The sequence below is a fragment of the Myxine glutinosa genome, chromosome 5 (genome assembly GCF_964187855.1).
Source record: "Myxine glutinosa chromosome 5, kmMyxGlut1.1, whole genome shotgun sequence".
Classification (NCBI taxonomy): Eukaryota; Metazoa; Chordata; class Myxini; order Myxiniformes; family Myxinidae; genus Myxine; species Myxine glutinosa.
The window spans coordinates 37,080,792-37,099,156 of NC_136265.1; the positions used below are offsets into that span (position 1 = coordinate 37,080,792).

Consider the following 18,365-nt stretch of genomic DNA (forward strand, 5'->3'; position numbering starts at 1 on the left):
CACGCACCCAATGAGAAGCAACGTGCCGATTCCACGAGGCGGAGCTAACGAGCCGAGGGCGTGTCACTCCCCGCCGGATATACGCGGCCACGTAGCGGACGTGACGTCAGATGCGCCCCCAGCTTGAGCAGACAAGACGCCATCCGAGCGCTGCGACCTCCCCGCATCTCTAGACCGGACCGGGTCGACCCTGTCCTTGAGCCAAGAGTGCACCTTGAGCCATCGATACCCGCTTTCCAAGCCATCAAACCCCGTGTGAGTCAGCCTTTTGTCCCGTTTATCTGTCGTCTGTTGGGAATAATATAAGATTGTGTTTAAGTGCCCACCTTACTATGCTGTACCTCTCGTCCTTGTAATCTAACCTTCCGCCTTAATATAACCTCCTCCGGAGGTCTTGAGAACTGAACCCTGGGTGTCGTGTCATTTGAATCCCAGCCGTGGTGTCCTTTTCCTTTATTGACCTAGCGCAGCGCGATTAGTCGACGTTCGGGTATAATCGGGTAACTTGTGCAGACGTGGTCATACCAAAACCGCTCGGTAAATAACATCCAAGCCACGTCTGTAACAATATATATATATATTGTTACAGACGCGGTTGTGGATGTTGGTTTACCGAGCGGTTTGGTATGACCGCGTCTGCACAGTTTACCCGATTATACTTGAACGTTGGCCGAGTCGCGCTACACTAAATCAATTGAGGAAAGGACACAACGGCTGGGTTAAAATGACACGACACCAGGGGTACAGTTCTCAAGACCTCCGGAGGAGGTTATAATATTTCGGAACGTTGAGATTACAGGGATGAGAGGTACAGCATAGGAAGGTAGGCACTTAATCACGGTCTTATAGTAACCCCGACAGACCACAGATAAACAGGACAAGACTGACTCACACGGGGATTGATGGCAAGGAAGGGCAGGTAGTCGAGGCTCAAGGTGCACCTTGGCTCAGGGGCAGAATCGACCCGGTCCGGTCCAGAGATGCGGGAGGTCTCTCAGCGCTCGGAGGTGGCGACTTGTCTTTCCAAGCTGGGGGTGCATCTGACGTCACGTCCGGTAAGTCGCTGCGTATATCCGGCGGGGAGTGACACGCCCTCGGCTTGTTAGCTCCGCCCCAGATGGAATCGGCCCGTTGCTTCTTATTGGGTGCGGGGGGGTTACCGGGCTCCGCCCTTGACGAGGGGCTGACAGCCAGCCCCTTCGTGGTAACCCCGTAACCTGGAGGTAACCTGGAGCACATGGGCAATGGCGGCTAACCGAGCCGGAGTGAGGACGCACACTCCCCGCGCGCTGTTGTTGTAGTTGTTGTTGTTGTTGTTTCATGAGGAAGATGGGAGGAGGTATGGGGAGGTCCTAAACTCACTACTGGTGCCATACAATCACATTCTGGTGCAACGAAGAGTCAGAATTAATGGAAACGAGTCCTTAACTGACATAGACTAAGAATAACTAGCAAGATGTCCGAAAGTTGTCTACGTGAGATGCGGTGGACCTGGGCACGACATTTAATGGGGGAAAAAGGGGAAGGTCGGTTCTACAGAGTGTTGTTTACAGACAATGGGACTAGGGAATGGGGGATTGGGGATAGTTGGGGAGTATTGGGGAAATAGGGGAATATTTACAAGCGGATATGGAGGCCAAATCCCATATCCGCAACATTGCACCCTTCTCTACCCTCGGGGCGTCCCGACCCGATAAATTTTTACCTACTTTAGTGTGGCACTCAGATGTAGTTCCCTCTACTATTAACTCTACCCTGAGTGCGACAGTTTTACAGATATTCACAAATGAGTAAATATGTCCCCCTGCGACGTTGCACCCTTCTCCTCACAGAAACACACCCACAGGATAACCGAATCGCGGAAAGAATTCGCAAACTAAACATACAGCCGGTAGGGAGCATTATTTACACAAGACTACGCTGATATTTACACTACGATCCAGGACCTGTTTTTGGAGGAACACATGCAGATGTTATGCATAGAGAGAGCACGCATGCCAGCATCGATACACCAACCCACGAGTGCTCTGTGGCCTTACGGCCTTTAATAATGTGCAGAGCACCCCTTCCAAGCACCAAAAGCACCACCCCATCATGTACAGTCAGCACCATCCGGTGCACCAATAAAGTGTTTATAAATCACCGGTGGTGTCGCAGCCGGCCGATGTTCTGCCGCTGGTCTTGCCTTGGAGCCCACTTGGCCTTCTTGCTTCTTTCAAAAAATAAAGAAAGGCGCCAACCGCGTCCATTTCTTTATTGTGGCCGTCAGGGGGCCAACTATTAGTGGTTCACCTGTCTGGCATAGGTGCCACGTTGACCCATAGGTCCATCCACGGGTGGTGCTTGCCCGCAAGAGAACTGCGGTCCATGGTGGGCGGCCACAAAAATTGCGGTCCATATGGTGTATCGATCCCGGCAGCAAGCAGCGAAAGTGCAGGCCCACAACTGCGGAGCCAGCACCTCTCTCTCCTCTCTCTCTGCCCCAAAGCCAGATCCTCGGAGGTGGGAGACAAAAGAAGAAGACAAGTGAGTAAGGTGGTAAGGGCGCAAAAGTGCACGCAACATTAGGTAATGCACACTCGGGGCACATGGGAACCAGGTGAGACAGGTACGTTCCTACCGTACGCCCCCCCCCCCCCACCAGGTAACCTACATTGCCCCTCCCTTACCCCTTACTGTATCCACACAACACAACACTACCCATAAACATCTACTTTACAAATCAACAACGTCCCTACTGTCTTCCCCGTTCCTCCCATAAACCAAATTCGTCTTCTCTCCCTCCTAACCAATCAAATTTGCCATTTTCAACTCTCATCAAAATTTGCCATCTCCAACTGAACATCAAAATTTGCCATTACCAATTCATCATCAGTCCCTCCTAAGGAGGGAGAGATGGAATCACCCCAATGTCTCATCCACGTCGTGATGCGTCTCACCAATCCACACAGCAATTCTCATTTCCTGCACACAGAACAAAGAAAACACAGGTGTGGAGTCATCATCACCACAGGTAAGTGGCTGCGTATGGTGCGACAGGTTCATCAATCCTAACTATTTCCTAAATGACTTTAACAACTTTACATTACCCGGGGTCTTTCCCTGCCAATCCATTGGCCAACTTACCCTATGGGTTCTAAAAACCAATTCCCATTGACCAAACTGTGGTGCTTTTCAATTTGGGGCCTCACTCCCCCGATTCATCTCTCGGTGCCCTCGCACAATTTCTGGGCTGTGGCGTGTACCTCTCCCAGCGGGTCTACCCACCTGCACACCTCCACCACTGCAGTTGCCTCCGAGCTTACCTGCTCCTCACCCTAACCTAACTACCTGGGGAAGGCCCTCTGGCGCTCTCCCCACTCGGTGCCCTCTCTGGCACTGGGCTACCCGGGTCCGTCCTCCGGATCCTCGGGCCCCACTGACACTAACGGCTCCCAGAGCCCACCTGCGGCCTCACCTGGCCGACATCCTCACAGTGGTGGAGTGCCCAAACCAACTACACACACTAACAGGCTACACGCCCAGCCATTTCCACAACACTAATGCACCCATCCGCAATACCATTCTGCAACCGCACCACAAATGCCAATATCCAACCACAATTTACCTATACCCTCTACCTAACACTTACACTACCCGCCCCGGGTACTCGTGAAAGGGGTCCACTCTTCCCCCATCCACACCTTCGCACCATGCACACCACTCCGTACCACTTACTCCATGTATTCCACACACCTTTACTTGCACACCTGTGCTCTCACACCTGGTGCCACCTGCACCCTTCTCTCCCCAAGCGCATTCGCGCTGAGCCACAACACTCACTACTCCTCCACTGCTCCACACACCTGTCCAGTTGCACACCTGTGCAATCACACCTGTTCAATCACACCTGTTCAATCTTCACACACACGGCATCATCTCAGCTAACTACTCCCCTCTGAAACTTGCGCTTCCCAGTCGTCCCTTTAAACTATTGCGCTCCCACGTCATTATAATCCACACTAATCTACCTGCGTCCCCACTACAGGTATCAGTCACTAACTAAACTTAACGTTACCTAATGTCATCTTCGCTAGATCCCTATCAATATCCTAACCCACCCGGGCTAGTTTTCACTGCCATACACCCCATAAATCTAGTGCTCCTTTGCCCCACTATGGGAAGGGTGGCAGGGATGCCACCCTTACCCACCGGGCCCCTCGCTCATCACCAATTTTGCACATCAAATTTCAACAAATCAAAAATTTGCCAATCACTACTCATCATCTGCCAATCATTACTGCCAATCCTTTGCCAATCATCAAATTTTGTTTTTCTCTAATTTTGGGTCCAAAACACTAACCTCATCACACAGTCTACTCACTAATGCCTCTCGGTGCGCCAATTCCTGTCCAAAGCCCGGCTTCGTAAAGCCGAGCAATGAATGCGGGTTGTTCCGTGCCAGCGGCTGGATGCGTCCGGCATTCGGTGCAGGGACGGGGGCTTACCCGTGCCGAGATCCCACGCACCATCTCGGCACGGAGCCATCCAATGTCCCGCTCTCGACCTGCCGGCACGTCTCACCAAAAAGTGGTCGCCATGACGACCCTTTCTATCGGGCTGCCAGCTCCGCCTAGTGGAGCACGGACGCGGCCGTTCAAAGCGAGGCCCGGCACGCACCGAGGGCCCGATTCGGCTAAAAGTCGACCTAACCGCTGCTCCGTTTAACGTCGATGCTTCACCTGCATGCTTACACCCCGCAGCCCGTTCCTTGCTCACACATCCAGCCGTCTCCATGCTCCTCGTACCTTTCCTTACACACCTCGGTACACTCATTCCACTCCCAGCCTTGGTCACACACCTGACCACCGAACACTTTGGCACACATTCGTTGGTCGCACACCTCACCAACACACCTCTTCGCGCCCCCTCCTCGGTCACCTCCTCTGTGACAATCACAGGTGTGCTCTCACTCGCACACCCAACCACGTGCCTCACTACCAATTCCAGCGTGCATTCCCACTCAGGCTCTACCATTCCAGGTGTGCTTCCTTTCTCACCTGTCACAACCAACTCACGTTCCTTGTCACTCTCACTACTCTCACCTCCATTCTTGACAGCGCACTCTTTCCTCAGGCACCTGTCCGTCACACACCTCTCTCGCGCACACTCTCCCGTTACATCCTCTGTAACACTCACCACACCGCGCTTCCATGTACCCCCTCGCACACGCGCTTCGACCAACTCACTCTCGCCAGCATCCTCACTCCTTGGCACGCACTTTTTCCTCACACACCCCAGAGTCGGACTTTCTCGCACCCCTCCTTTTTCGCACACCAGCCCTGTCGCACACTTCACCAACGGCCTCTTACGAACACCCGGGTCCATCTCGACCCCCAAGCTCATTAAATCACCTGGCGCATCATACGCACGACCATATTGGTCACCACTTACACCGGGTCCTCTTTCTCTTCGCTTCTCCTCCATCACCTGCGAATCCCTCATCCGGTTAATGAGCACATCATCACGATCCAAACACAGACTTTGGACCAATTCTTTTACTTCCTCTTTTATCTCTTTCTTATCCTCTCTCCTTCGCTTCTTAATTTCGCTCACCCCTTCTTCCACTTCTTCTAATTTCTGCTTCACCTCTTTTATTCCCCGGTACGTCTCCTCAAGTTCGTCCTCTAAGGCTACCTTGACCGTTTCCATGTGCGTCCTCACCTGCCGGTCCTTCGTCTCCATTACCTCTATCACCTCGTCCAACCTCGTTGTCAGTCCCTCACGTACCATCTGACATTCCCTCTTCGTCGCTATCAAGTCGTCTTTTAGTTCTTTTTGCGTCGCTTTTAACCCTCCTATTACCGCTGTGTTCTTCTTTACCTGGTCCGTTAGTTCTTTTTGTCCCTCTGTCAGCTGTTCTACTTCCTGCGTCAGGTCCTCTATGCCCCCTTGTAACTTTACAGTCCCCTTTCTCACCTCCTTCTCCATGTGCTCCTTACAGTGCCTCACCTCCTCGCGCACTCCTCCGACCTCCTCACTCACTCCCCTTCTGATCTCTTCTCCCATCACTTGCATCTCCTGCCCAGATGCCACCCTCATCTGCTCCATTTCCTCCCTGTGAGTATCCAGTTTGGTTTCTACCCCCATTCTGACCCCCTCTATCTGCTGCCCCATTTGTTTAACTTCCCTTTCCGCTTGGTCCCTCATGTCCCTCAATTTGCCTTCCATCCTGTTTTCTAACCCCTCTAACCCCTTTTTCATCCCTTCCATTTGATTCTCTTGAGCGGCCATTCTGTTTTCTACCCCCATTAACCCATTTCTCACCTCTTTTATCCCGTTGTCTAACCCCTCAAAATTATTGTCTAACTTCCCAAATTTCTTGTCTAACTCCTCAAAATTATTGTCTAACTTCCCAATTTTCTTGTCTAACCCCTCACCGGTACCCCTCGCTTCGTCCCTCATTACCCCCATTTGGCTTCCCATTACCCCCATTTGGCTTCCCATTACCCCCATTTGGCCCTCCAATCGCTCACTCTGAGCATCCATCCGGTTCCCCATTACCCCCATACTGTTTTTCAAACCTCCAATTTGGTCTCCCATTTGTTCCATAAGGGCCCTCATTTGCAGGAGGAAAAGGTTCGAATCCACCAGCGGCGCTACCACGGTCGCGGGCGTGGTCGCCGTGGCCATGTGCGAGGCGCCATTTCGTGCGTCTGCTACCCTCACTGCTTCGCTCTCCTCATGTCCCTCAATTTGGTCCTGGATCGACCCTGCCTCACTCTCCTCTACCGGAACCCAGCCGTCTTGGTCTGCCATAGCGCGACTTTCAAAATTCGGGTTTTTATTTTTTTTGTAAAACACAATTAAATTTCGCTGTTATAATTTCGAGCGCGGGAAACACGCTCCGGATCGAATTCTACTTCCCGACACCAAAATGTTACCCTAATGGTACAATTGGTGTTCCAAAATTTGGGCCTACCGAATTTAGTCCCAGGTCCGAATCCAACTCCTCGACACCAAATGTTACAGACGCGGTTGTGGATGTTGGTTTACCGAGCGGTTTGGTATGACCGCGTCTGCACAGTTTACCCGATTATACTCGAACGTTGGCCGAGTCGCGCTACGCTAAATCAATTGAGGAAAGGACACAACGGCTGGGTTAAAATGACACGACACCAGGGGTACAGTTCTCAAGACCTCCGGAGGAGGTTATAATATTTCGGAACGTTGAGATTACAGGGATGAGAGGTACAGCATAGGAAGGTAGGCACTTAATCACGGTCTTATAGTAAACCCGACAGACCACAGATAAACAGGACAAGACTGACTCACACGGGGATTGATGGCAAGGAAGGGCAGGTAGTCGAGGCTCAAGGTGCACCTTGGCTCAGGGGCAGAATCGACCCGGTCCGGTCCAGAGATGCGGGAGGTCTCTCAGCGCTCGGAGGTGGCGACTTGTCTTTCCAAGCTGGGGGCGCATCTGACGTCACGTCCGGTAAGTCGCTGCGTATATCCGGCGGGGAGTGACACGCCCTCGGCTCGTTAGCTCCGCCCCAGATGGAATCGGCCCGTTGCTTCTTATTGGGTGCGGGGGGGTTACCGGGCTCCGCCCTTGACGAGGGGCTGACAGCCAGCCCCTTCGTGGTAACCCCGTAACCTGGAGGTAACCTGGAGCACATGGGCAATGGCGGCTAACCGAGCCGGAGTGAGGACGCACACTCCCCGCGCGCTGTTGTTGTAGTTGTTGTTGTTGTTTCATGAGGAAGATGGGAGGAGGTATGGGGAGGTCCTAAACTCACTACTGGTGCCATACAATCACATTCTGGTGCAACGAAGAGTCAGAATTAATGGAAACGAGTCCTTAACTGACATAGACTAAGAATAACTAGCAAGATGTCCGAAAGTTGTCTACGTGAGATGCGGTGGACCTGGGCACGACATTTAATGGGGGAAAAAGGGGAAGGTCGGTTCTACAGAGTGTTGTTTACAGACAATGGGACTAGGGAATGGGGGATTGGGGATAGTTGGGGAGTATTGGGGAAATAGGGGAATATTTACAAGCGGATATGGAGGCCAAATCCCATATCCGCAACAATATATATATATATATATATATATATATATATATATATATATATATATATATATATATATATATATATATATATATATATATATTATATATATATACAGTATATGTATATATATTTATATATATATATATATATTTTTATATATATATATATATATATATATATATATATATATATATATATATATATATATATATGTATATATATGTATTATATATGTATATATATGTATTATATATGTATATATATGTATTATATATGTATATATATGTATTATATATATATATATATGTATATATATATATATATATATATATATATATATGTATATATATATATATATGTATATATATATATTGTTACGGACCGCGGTTTAAGATGTTATATTTGCCGAGCGGAGGCTCCGCGAACCGAACAGTTATTCCCCGACTAACACCCGATTCACCCAGACGTTGGCCAAATCGCGCTATGCTAAATCAATGATAGAAAGGACACGACGACTGGGATAGATGAAAGGACGCAAGGGGTACAGTTCTCAAGACCTCCGGAGGAGGGTATAATTACAGTGGTGGAGACAAGGGGGTAGATTACAAGGCAGAGTGAGGTAAAGACACAGAAGAGATGGGCACTTAAATACAATCTTATCTATTCCCGGACAGACCACGGACAAACGGACAAGGTAGACTCACACGGGGATTGATGGCGGGAATGGGCAGGTCGGTCGATGGCACAAGGTGCACCTTGGCTCGGGGACAGGATCAAGCACGGTTCAAAAGATGCAGGGAGGTCTCACAGCGCTCGGAGGTGGTCTTGCTTGCTCCAAGCTCAGCGCGCATCTGACGTCACCTCTCTCTCACTGCGCATGCTCAACGGGGAGTGACACGCCCTCGGCTGGTTGGTTCCGCCCCAACTGGGGCCGGTCCGCCGCTTCCATTCGGTGCGGGGGTTACCGGGCTCCGCCGCTTCCATTGGGTGCGGGGGTTACCGGGCTCCGCCCTTGACGAGGAGCCGACAGGGAGCCCCTGTTTGGTAACCCCGTCGAGCACATGTCCGATGGCGGCTCGTTGGGAAGGCCTGGTGCCCTCCCACCACTCCTACCAAGCCGGAGTGAGGACGCACACTCCCTGCACTCGTTGTTGTTGTTGTTGTTGTTGTTGTTGAACTGTGAGGAAGAGCTGCGGGGAGGTATTGGGAGGTCCTAAACTTCCTAACGGTGCCATACAATCACATTCTGGTGCAACGAAGGGTCAGAATTAATGGAAACGAATCCTTAACCGACATAGACTAAGAATAACTAGCAAGATGTCCTATAGTTGTCTTACATGAGATGCGGTGAACCTGGGTGCGACATTTAATGGGGGAAATAGGGGGAGGTCGGGTCTACAGAGTGTTGTTTACAGAAAATGGGACTAGGGAATGGGGGATTGGGGAGAGTTGGGAAGTATTGAGGAAATAGGGGAATATTTACAAGCGGATATGGATGGATGCAAATCCCATATCCGCAACAATATATATATAAGTTCAAAACACACCTGGTCACAAGTGTGCCGTACTGACCGGGTCCTCAGTCGAGGTCCTCAGCATCATCCCGTTTCGGCCCTTCAACCTCGATACGGTCAGCTAAGGTGGGCCAGCAGGGGCACATGCACATCCACATGCAGCAACTGCACCTGGATGCGTACGCACCCCCACCCCCACCCCCAGCCAGTGCGAACAACAACAACAACAACAACACCTCCGCATCCAGAATCCACAGCACCAAACAAACATGGTGGAACACTCAAACACCCACCTTTATACCCTTCACCACTCACCAACAAAACACACCAGATCATTCATACACACACATACACACCCATACACACACACACACACACACACACACACACACACACACACACACACACACACACACACACACACACACACACACACACACACACACACACACACACAACACCAACCAACCAACCACCTACTCTTACATCATACACCACTCAACATACAAAAACACACACTCATGCAAAAATTAATTCATGCAAAAACACACACCCTCACCCACTCACTCATATACACAAAATAAGAAATAATAATGGTAACAAAAAAACAAACAAACAAAAAAAACCACACACAACCAACCTACACCGTTCGACGTGCCTCCATAAACTTCCTCCATATCCAAAATGAGCCTTTCAAGGCAACCTGGGCCACCTTGTCACACATCCTCCTTCTTTCTGTCCCACACACTCCCAGCCTAGCAAGAAATGTAGAAAAGGAATTGCCAATATACCCTCTACACCCCACCTCAAATGGCTGACATGAAACTCGCCAACCCTTCTCCCGGCACTCTGCCTCCAGCTCACTGTACTTTCCTCTCTTCCTCTCGTGCACCTCCTCCATGTTCTCTTCCCAAGGTACCCCTAAGATGACCTGTCTTGTTGCACCTGACCAAATGACAATGTCAGGCCGCAACCTTGTCACACAGATCTCCTCTGGGAATACCAATTGTGGCTTTAGGTCTGCAACCACCTGCCAATCACAAGCATCTGACAGCCCTCTTGCTTTCCACCTCCTCCTCTTTCCACCTCTTACCACTTGACCCTCTTTGACAAACCACACCTTTCCCCCATCAGTCTCCTTCTCCACTCTTCTTTCTCTCGACCTCAGCACCTTGTTGCACCATCTGCCCCACCACCGCCAGCACCTGATCATGTCGCCACCTGTATTGTCCTGCTGCCAATGCTACTGAACATGCCCTCAGTGCATGCTGCACCGTTCCCACACCTCCACACAAATATATATATATATATATATATATATATATATATATATATATATATATATATATATATACATATACATATATATATATATATATATATATATATATATATATATATATATATATATATATATATATATATAACGCTATCTCAAAAAGATGTGGACATGTATCCACGGACCGATTTGGAGGATGGAGGACTGATTTGGATGAAATTTGGTGGACAGGTTGGGTGTTTGACAAGGACGAATTGACTCGATTTTGGTGAATATGTGAATCCGGATCCAAATATGAGAATTTTTTAGTTACCTCTACCAGAAATGGTGGATGGAGGTTATGTTTTCACCCCTGTCTGTCTGTCTGTTTGTTTGTCCGTTTGTCCGTTTGTGAAGAAAATACATCAAAAAGTTGTGGACAGATTCGGACGAAATTTCGCAGAGATATCGTGTATGTGACAAGGATGAAATGATTAGATTTTGGTGAATATCTGGATTCGGATCCGGCTAGTAGAATGTTTAAGTGATTCTTCACCATTGGGAGATAGGGCCAAAAACGATACATAGCAGGATATCTCAAAAAGTTGTGGACGGATTTGGACGAAACTTGGTGGACCGGTTGGGTGTCTGACAAGGACAAGTAGATTCGATTTTGGTGAAGATCTGGAAATGGATTCGGATATGAGAATTATTTAATTTTAAAGTGATTCTTCACCATTGGGAGATCGGGCCAAAAACGATACGTAGCAGGATATCTCAAAAGGTTGTGGACGGATTCGGACGAAATTTGGCAGAGATGTAGTGTATCTGACAAGGATGAAATGATTAGATTTTGGTGAAGATCCGGATTCGGATCCGGCTAGTAGAATTTTTAAGTGATTCTTCACCATTGGGAGATGGGGCCAAAAACGATACAGAGCAGGATATCTCAAAAAGTTGTGGACGGATTTGGACGAAACTTGGTGGACCGATTGGGTGTCTTACAAGGAAAAATCGATTCGATTTTGGTGAAGATCTGGAAATGGATTCGGATATGAGAATTATTTAATTTTAAAGTGATTCTTCACCATTGGGAGATTGGGCCAAAAACTATACATTGCGGGATATCTCAAAAAGTGTTGGACGGATTTGGACGAAACTTGGTGGACAGGTTGGGTGTCTGATAAGGACGATTCGATTAGATTTTGGTGAAGATCTGAATATGGATTCGGATATGAGAATTATTTAATTTTTCAAGTGATTCTTCACCATCAAGAAATAGGGCAAAGAACAATGTATATCATATCTCAAAAAGTTGTAGACCAATTTGCATGAAATTTGTTGGACAGGTTGGGTGTGTGACAACGAAGAATTGATTCAATTTTGGTCAAGATCCGGATCCGAGAATTTTTATGGTAATTCTTCACCATTCTTCACATGGCCAAAACCTATATATGACACGATATCTCAAAAAGTTATGGACGGATTATGACAAAACTTTGTGGCCGATTCGATTTTGGTTCGGGTCCGGATACAGGTCCGGCCTATCAGTGAGATACAAAACGTAAACTGTTCAGCCTTGCGGAGGTACACGAACTACTTCATGTCATTCTTCATGTGATTCATGTGATTTCATGTGATTCTGCCCTTGTCAGATTTCTCTCAAATCTCGCGAGAAGTGCAGAGGAAACTTCCGAAGCGGAATTCATGAGTTTAAAGTGACTTGCGTGTACAATGTTATGCTCTTGTTCTTCACCTCCTTTGACAACAATGGCTGATTTATTTAATCACCAAGACATTCAAGTAACCAGTCTTGCAAGTAAATGTTTAACACAAGTAATCCTGAGGGTGATTTACAGTGAACGTGATTATCTCTACCATTTTTTTTTTTTTGCATTTCTTTCTTTTTGTTTTTCTATCCCCACCCTTGAGCAGCGATTCATATTGCTACTGTTTGTAACGATTTTATTGTTTGTGAATGCAATATCTCCAGGGACCACGCTTAGTGTTGTTGTGGACATCGGCATAGATGCGGCGGTGATCATCTCGGCCTGCATTGCCGTGTTTTACACACTCATCGGGGGCCTTTATAGTGTGGCCTACACGGATGTGGTCCAACTCATCTGCATCTTCCTGGGCCTAGTGAGTTTTTCCTTGCTATGCAAAGTATTGTCGACTAAGTATCATGCACTGCGAATGACTGGGAAGATTTCACTACAACTCTGGAAATACGATGTAAACCCTTATTTTAAGTTGTATACTGGCAAAGGAAATATTCCTTAAGCCGAAAAACTTGCCAGGAGTCAAACGACAGTGTGTATGTCACATGGGCTACGCAAGTTCTGTAACTTATCAGCCGAATGCATATGAGATACTACATCTGGTGAGAAGCTGTATTGTTGAGATGATCGATTGGATTAACCATGCAATAGGTTCAGAGATGAAAGAAAGCAATTGCAAACAGCTATGGTAGTGGGGTAGCAAATTGAGTTGTTGTTGTTGTTGTTGTTGTGGGATATCCCCGGACAGTTCTCTCAAACTAGCCCGTGACACGGAGAGAGCCGATCAGTCTCACCCAGAGATCCCACGCATCAAGGATGGTGTTTCCCTGCTTTCCCGAAGTCAGGGCCACGACAGAGTTAGAGAGGGAGAGAGAGACACAAGAGGAAAAGGGCTGGTCCATGGGGACCTGGTGTTGCCTGGTGTTTGCTTAGCGGTTAGGGTGCCGGCTTGGGATTCTAGAATCCTGGGTTCGAATCCCGGTCGATCGCTGAATTAACACCAGGGGGGTTGACTCAGCCTGTCATCCTTCCGAGGTCCGCAAATTGAGTACCAGTTCACTGGTAAATCCCTGTGTGTCGCAAGAAGCGACTAACAGGGTTGGCGGCAGGAAGGGCATCCGGCCGTAAAACATTGCTTCAAAAAGGGGACCATTGTGCCCAAAAAAGGGCAACCCCCGCTCTGTGGGGAAAAATGTCCTCTGAAGGTGGTTCATGGGGACAGATTGTCACACTGACCATGACAGTGCTGCCCTGATGAATCTGGGCAGCAGGGAAGAATGGGGAAGATGTGGCCTCTGACTTGCATTGGGGGGTGCGACCACTGCAAAGAGGCATCCCTGACAATTGCTGCAAATTGAGTACATTGAAACAACAAATTTAAGAGGACAATATTTTATTGCAAGATAAACAATCCTGGTGAAAATCGTGTACCTGATAATGACAAACTTTCCGTCTCCTGTTCCTTCCTCGCCCCTCTTGGCTTCTCTGGTCATTTTCTTGTCCAAGCCCAAATATCTCTGTGGTTATTGTTAGAAAGCAACGTCAATGCTGTAGAATCTGGTTGTAAATGCCAACTGGCAGAGACTACAATCTGCAATGTCACAAAAAGTTTGGGCTGCCATCTTCACAGCATCTGGGAGTGATTCCACCTGGGAATACAAGAGGGCATTGCTGTTCGGGGGTTTCCCCTTCGTGGATTCGCTTTGTCGCGATTAATTTATTGAGGCAAGCTTTGCGGATTGCGGTCAACGCGCTTGAATAATCACGTGTTGACGAACTATTTTCCACATTTATTCACCGAATTAATTAACATGGGCCATCAACACAAGAACCCCCTGAACCCTCCCTCATCATCATCAGCATCATCTCCATCAACTGGTCTCTATCGTTGCCATCATCAACATCGCCATCACATTATTGGATTTGCGGTTTACGGGGATTTTCAACACCGTAACCCCTGTGAAAGGCAAGGCCCTCCTGGAGTTCGAAAAAAAATTCCTACTTTCTCTCATGTTCCAGTTTATCCATCTGTGACTATCCTATCTATCCCCGCAGCCATGTAACTCTGAATCCAGTGGTGATGCAGTTGCATCTCCTCAATCTGCTCTCTTCAGCCTGACTTTCTCTTACGGTTGCCTAACGTCTGCCTGGAAGTCAGCGAACATCACCCAAAAAGGGTGAAAAGAATTAGATCCTCTCACGTAAAGGCAGAAAGTTTTCCTCAATTTTTATGCGAAGTCATGGAATCCATCACCCCTGCTAACATCTTTCCTCTTTTGAAACATCCTGATGTCTGACCATCAGTTTGGATTCCATCCCAGTCACCAACTATGCCCCATGACAATGGTGTTGGCTTAACGGTTGAGGTGGCTGCCTTAAGATCCCCGGGTCTTGAATTTGAGACCCTGTCGTGCCCTTAGATAACACCACCAGGTGGGTTGACTCAGCCTGTCATCCTCAGGTCAGAAAAATGAGAACCCGCTTACTGGAAACAGCAGGGACTGCATCAGCGGCACAGCCGCACTCCCAGGAATGGTGCGATCAGCAGCCACCGGCTGCATACAAAATAATAAATACTATTCACTTCCGCTTCTCTCTCAACAGTGGTCGGAAGCCCTAAATCTCAAACTAGAGTTCAGGACCGTCTCCTTAGACATCTCAGACTTTCGACACAATTTCAGACTAACATCCTGCTCTGCTTGCCAAGCTCACTATTTGCAGCACACAAGGATGCCTTCATACCTGGCTCTCCGGCTTCCTCAATTCACGGATTAAGGCCGAAACACAGACTTCTTACTCTCATATCACAGTCAGGTCAGTGGACTCTATTTTTCCCACCTCTCCCCAAGTCTAGCGCCCTCTGCTGTCAGTCCTCAGATCCTCCACAAGCTCCTCCAGTATTTCAAATGCCACTTCAGTAACTCCATCTTGCTTAAACTCCAAAAAATCCAGACTTTCCTCCCACATCCACTCTTTTGATACTCTTTGTTACTCTTTTCTCCCTTTTTGTGGAAGCTGTCTGCCTTACCAGAGGTGATTCAATCTTACTCTTCTCTGTAGAGCTTCATGTACGTGATGCACCACCATCTATCCCGTGTCATCTCCCATCTTCAATTGTTTCTACTCTTCCTCACCCAACCCTCCGACTTGTAGGTTACTGTGACCTTTCGCCCCCACCTCTCCCCTTCCTCTCTCTTTTTCATTTGTTCATTCCCTTGCTTGTTTTTACCTCCGTCACCGAAGGTAGATGAGGTTACGTTTTCACCGCTGTTTGTCTGTATGTCTGTCTGTGGGCAGGATATCTCAAAAAGTTATGGATAGATTTGGATGAAATTTGGTGGACAGGTTGGCTGTTTGACAAGGACGAATTGTTTAGATTTTGGTGAAAATCTGGATCTGGATACTATACTTTTAAAGTGATTCTTCACCATTGAGAAATGGGGCCAACAACGAAAAATAGCACGATATCTCAAAAAGTTATGGACGGATTCTGACTAAACTTGGTGGATGAGTTGCTTAGACGACAACAAGCCGATTCGATTTTGGGTCAGGTCTGGATGCATATTCAGCCTATCAGTGAGATACAAAATGTAAACTGTTCAGCCTAGCGAAGGTATGTGATATACAGAGTGAACCACCTTTAGAGGCCATTTTTCCCTGCAGAGCAGGGGTTGGCCTTTTTTGGGCACCATGCCCCCTTTTTGAAGCAATGTTTTATGGCCGGGATGCCCTTCCTGCCGCCAACCCTGTGAGTCGCCCCTTGCGACACACAGGGAATTACCAGTGAACTGGTACTCAATTTGCCGACCTCGGAAGGATGACAGGCTGAGTCAACCCCCCTGGTGTTAATTCAGCGATTGACTGGGATTCGAACCCAGGATCCTAGGTATCCCAAGCCGGCACCCTAACCGCTAAGCCAACACCAGGCTATGTGATATACAGAGTGCCATTCTAATTTTCCACCTGTGGCCACACTGCAAAAAAAAAAAAAAAAAAAGATATGTTCACCACATCCATCACTCTTTCCATTCCTGAGTGATTTTTGCGGTTACTTATTTTTATTGGGATAAATATTTGATGGTTAATAAGAAGATATGTGCTGGTATTGATGGTTGGCTTTACCTGGGGCAATGGTGGAGACTGGTCTGGGGTTAGCTCACAGAGCATTTGCTTTGGGCATACCCACAAGTTTGTTTAATGGGCACGCGGTCAGGGATCAATGGCCATTGCAGGTTGCTCCAGAGTTGCAGTTCTCTCCTGAATTTATGTTGCATCGGATTTTGAAGTACAAGTTAAGCCAAGATAGACATGTTTGACACATCATCACTCTCCCTTCCTGAATCCTCCCCATTTGTTCCCCTCAGACTTCCACTTGGTTTTATATATCGTAATTTTATTTTGGCAAACAGGGCGTCTAATTGGTCCGGCAGCGATGCGATGGGTAGTCTCCGCTAGTCTATTATAAATCTGATCAAAATGTTATCCATATCATGGAAGACTTTCATGTCTGTCCACCCTCTGGGCTCCTTCCAGGTCTTTCAGGTCTATGGCCCAACCCCATATGCAAATCTAGGGAGGACGTCCAGGTGGTTTGGACCTCCCCTTTTTAGCAAAGAAATAAGAATGACAAAAAAGGAACAAGAAGATTTGGAGGCAACAAAAATAAATAAATAAATAAGACCTAGCTTTTGGGTAAGTATTATATGGTTCCCACTCTCTTCAGAAAATAAAAGGTAGAGAGAAAGTCTTTTAGTCTTATCTCTGTTAACGCTATGCCCTAAATGTCCATTTTCTAAATTTATAGAGCTACTTATGAATCCTTCATTGGCTCCTCAAAGACATCATCCACACCTTCCAGAGAATTTACCTGCATACCTGCTGCACTCTCCTTTTCTGCTTCTGAGCATACTTGCCTTTTATTTCCCTTTCAAGCACCTCGGAATTCTCAATGAACCATAACCACCACCAACTCCACACTCTCCCTACTCAGCACATTTTGCACTCCATTGGCAAAGGAATGTTTGCTCTTGTGAATGCGGTCATAGTCCAAAACAAATTGCATTTAATAGGCAAGGTGCCGCACCTGTTTCCAATGAGGTATGCCTCACCCATACTAGATCCCTGCATTCATGACCTGTAGCTTTATATCTGAGGCAACGTTCCAGTTGTCCAGGGTAGAAGACATACCTGCAGTACTATGTAGCTGGCATCACATTCACCAAATGCCTGTTACTAACTGGTTAATCAAGCAGCGGCGGTTAAAGATGCAATTGCACCTTAACTTTTCACCAATAGCAAACATAAGATGTTTTGTCTGAAAATGTCTTCATTTCTGACCATCTCTTCGTGAAGGAGATCATGCACTCTGCGAATCGCAGGCTCTGCCTAAATTATTTGTTTTGCTCTTCCCAAACGTGTAATAGTGCAGTAATGCTACTTTATATGGAACAAGCGTTACGCCTAGGTCCCCCGTCGGTGAAGTGATGCGAGTTGACAAAGTGGAAGACGCAAGGCGGCCATCTTGGATTTTGACGTGGCGACCCAATTTTCAATAGCGTTCTCCCTTATGTGTCGATACACCCACACACCAGATTAGAAGTTAGTAGTTCGTTTATTTTTCAAGATATTTCACTCACAAGGTTCAGACATATATATATGGTGGCGGCCATCTTGTGTTTTGACGTGTCGACCCAATTTTCAATAGCGTTCTTCCTTATGCCTAGATACACCCACACACCAGATTATAAGTTGG

The 18,365-nt window shown here is 47.6% G+C and overlaps 1 protein-coding gene across 2 annotated transcripts in view; it reads left to right on the plus strand.

Moving 5' to 3' along the window:
- SLC5A7 (solute carrier family 5 member 7) overlaps positions 1-18,365 on the plus strand; it is a 160,128-nt gene that overhangs the window by 101,234 nt on the left and 40,529 nt on the right. For both annotated transcript variants that reach the window (XM_078777912.1, XM_068117341.2), the window contains one exon: positions 12,826-12,974. In XM_078777912.1, the coding sequence (XP_078634038.1) occupies positions 12,826-12,974 (149 nt within the window). The remainder of the gene's footprint in view (positions 1-12,825; positions 12,975-18,365) is intronic.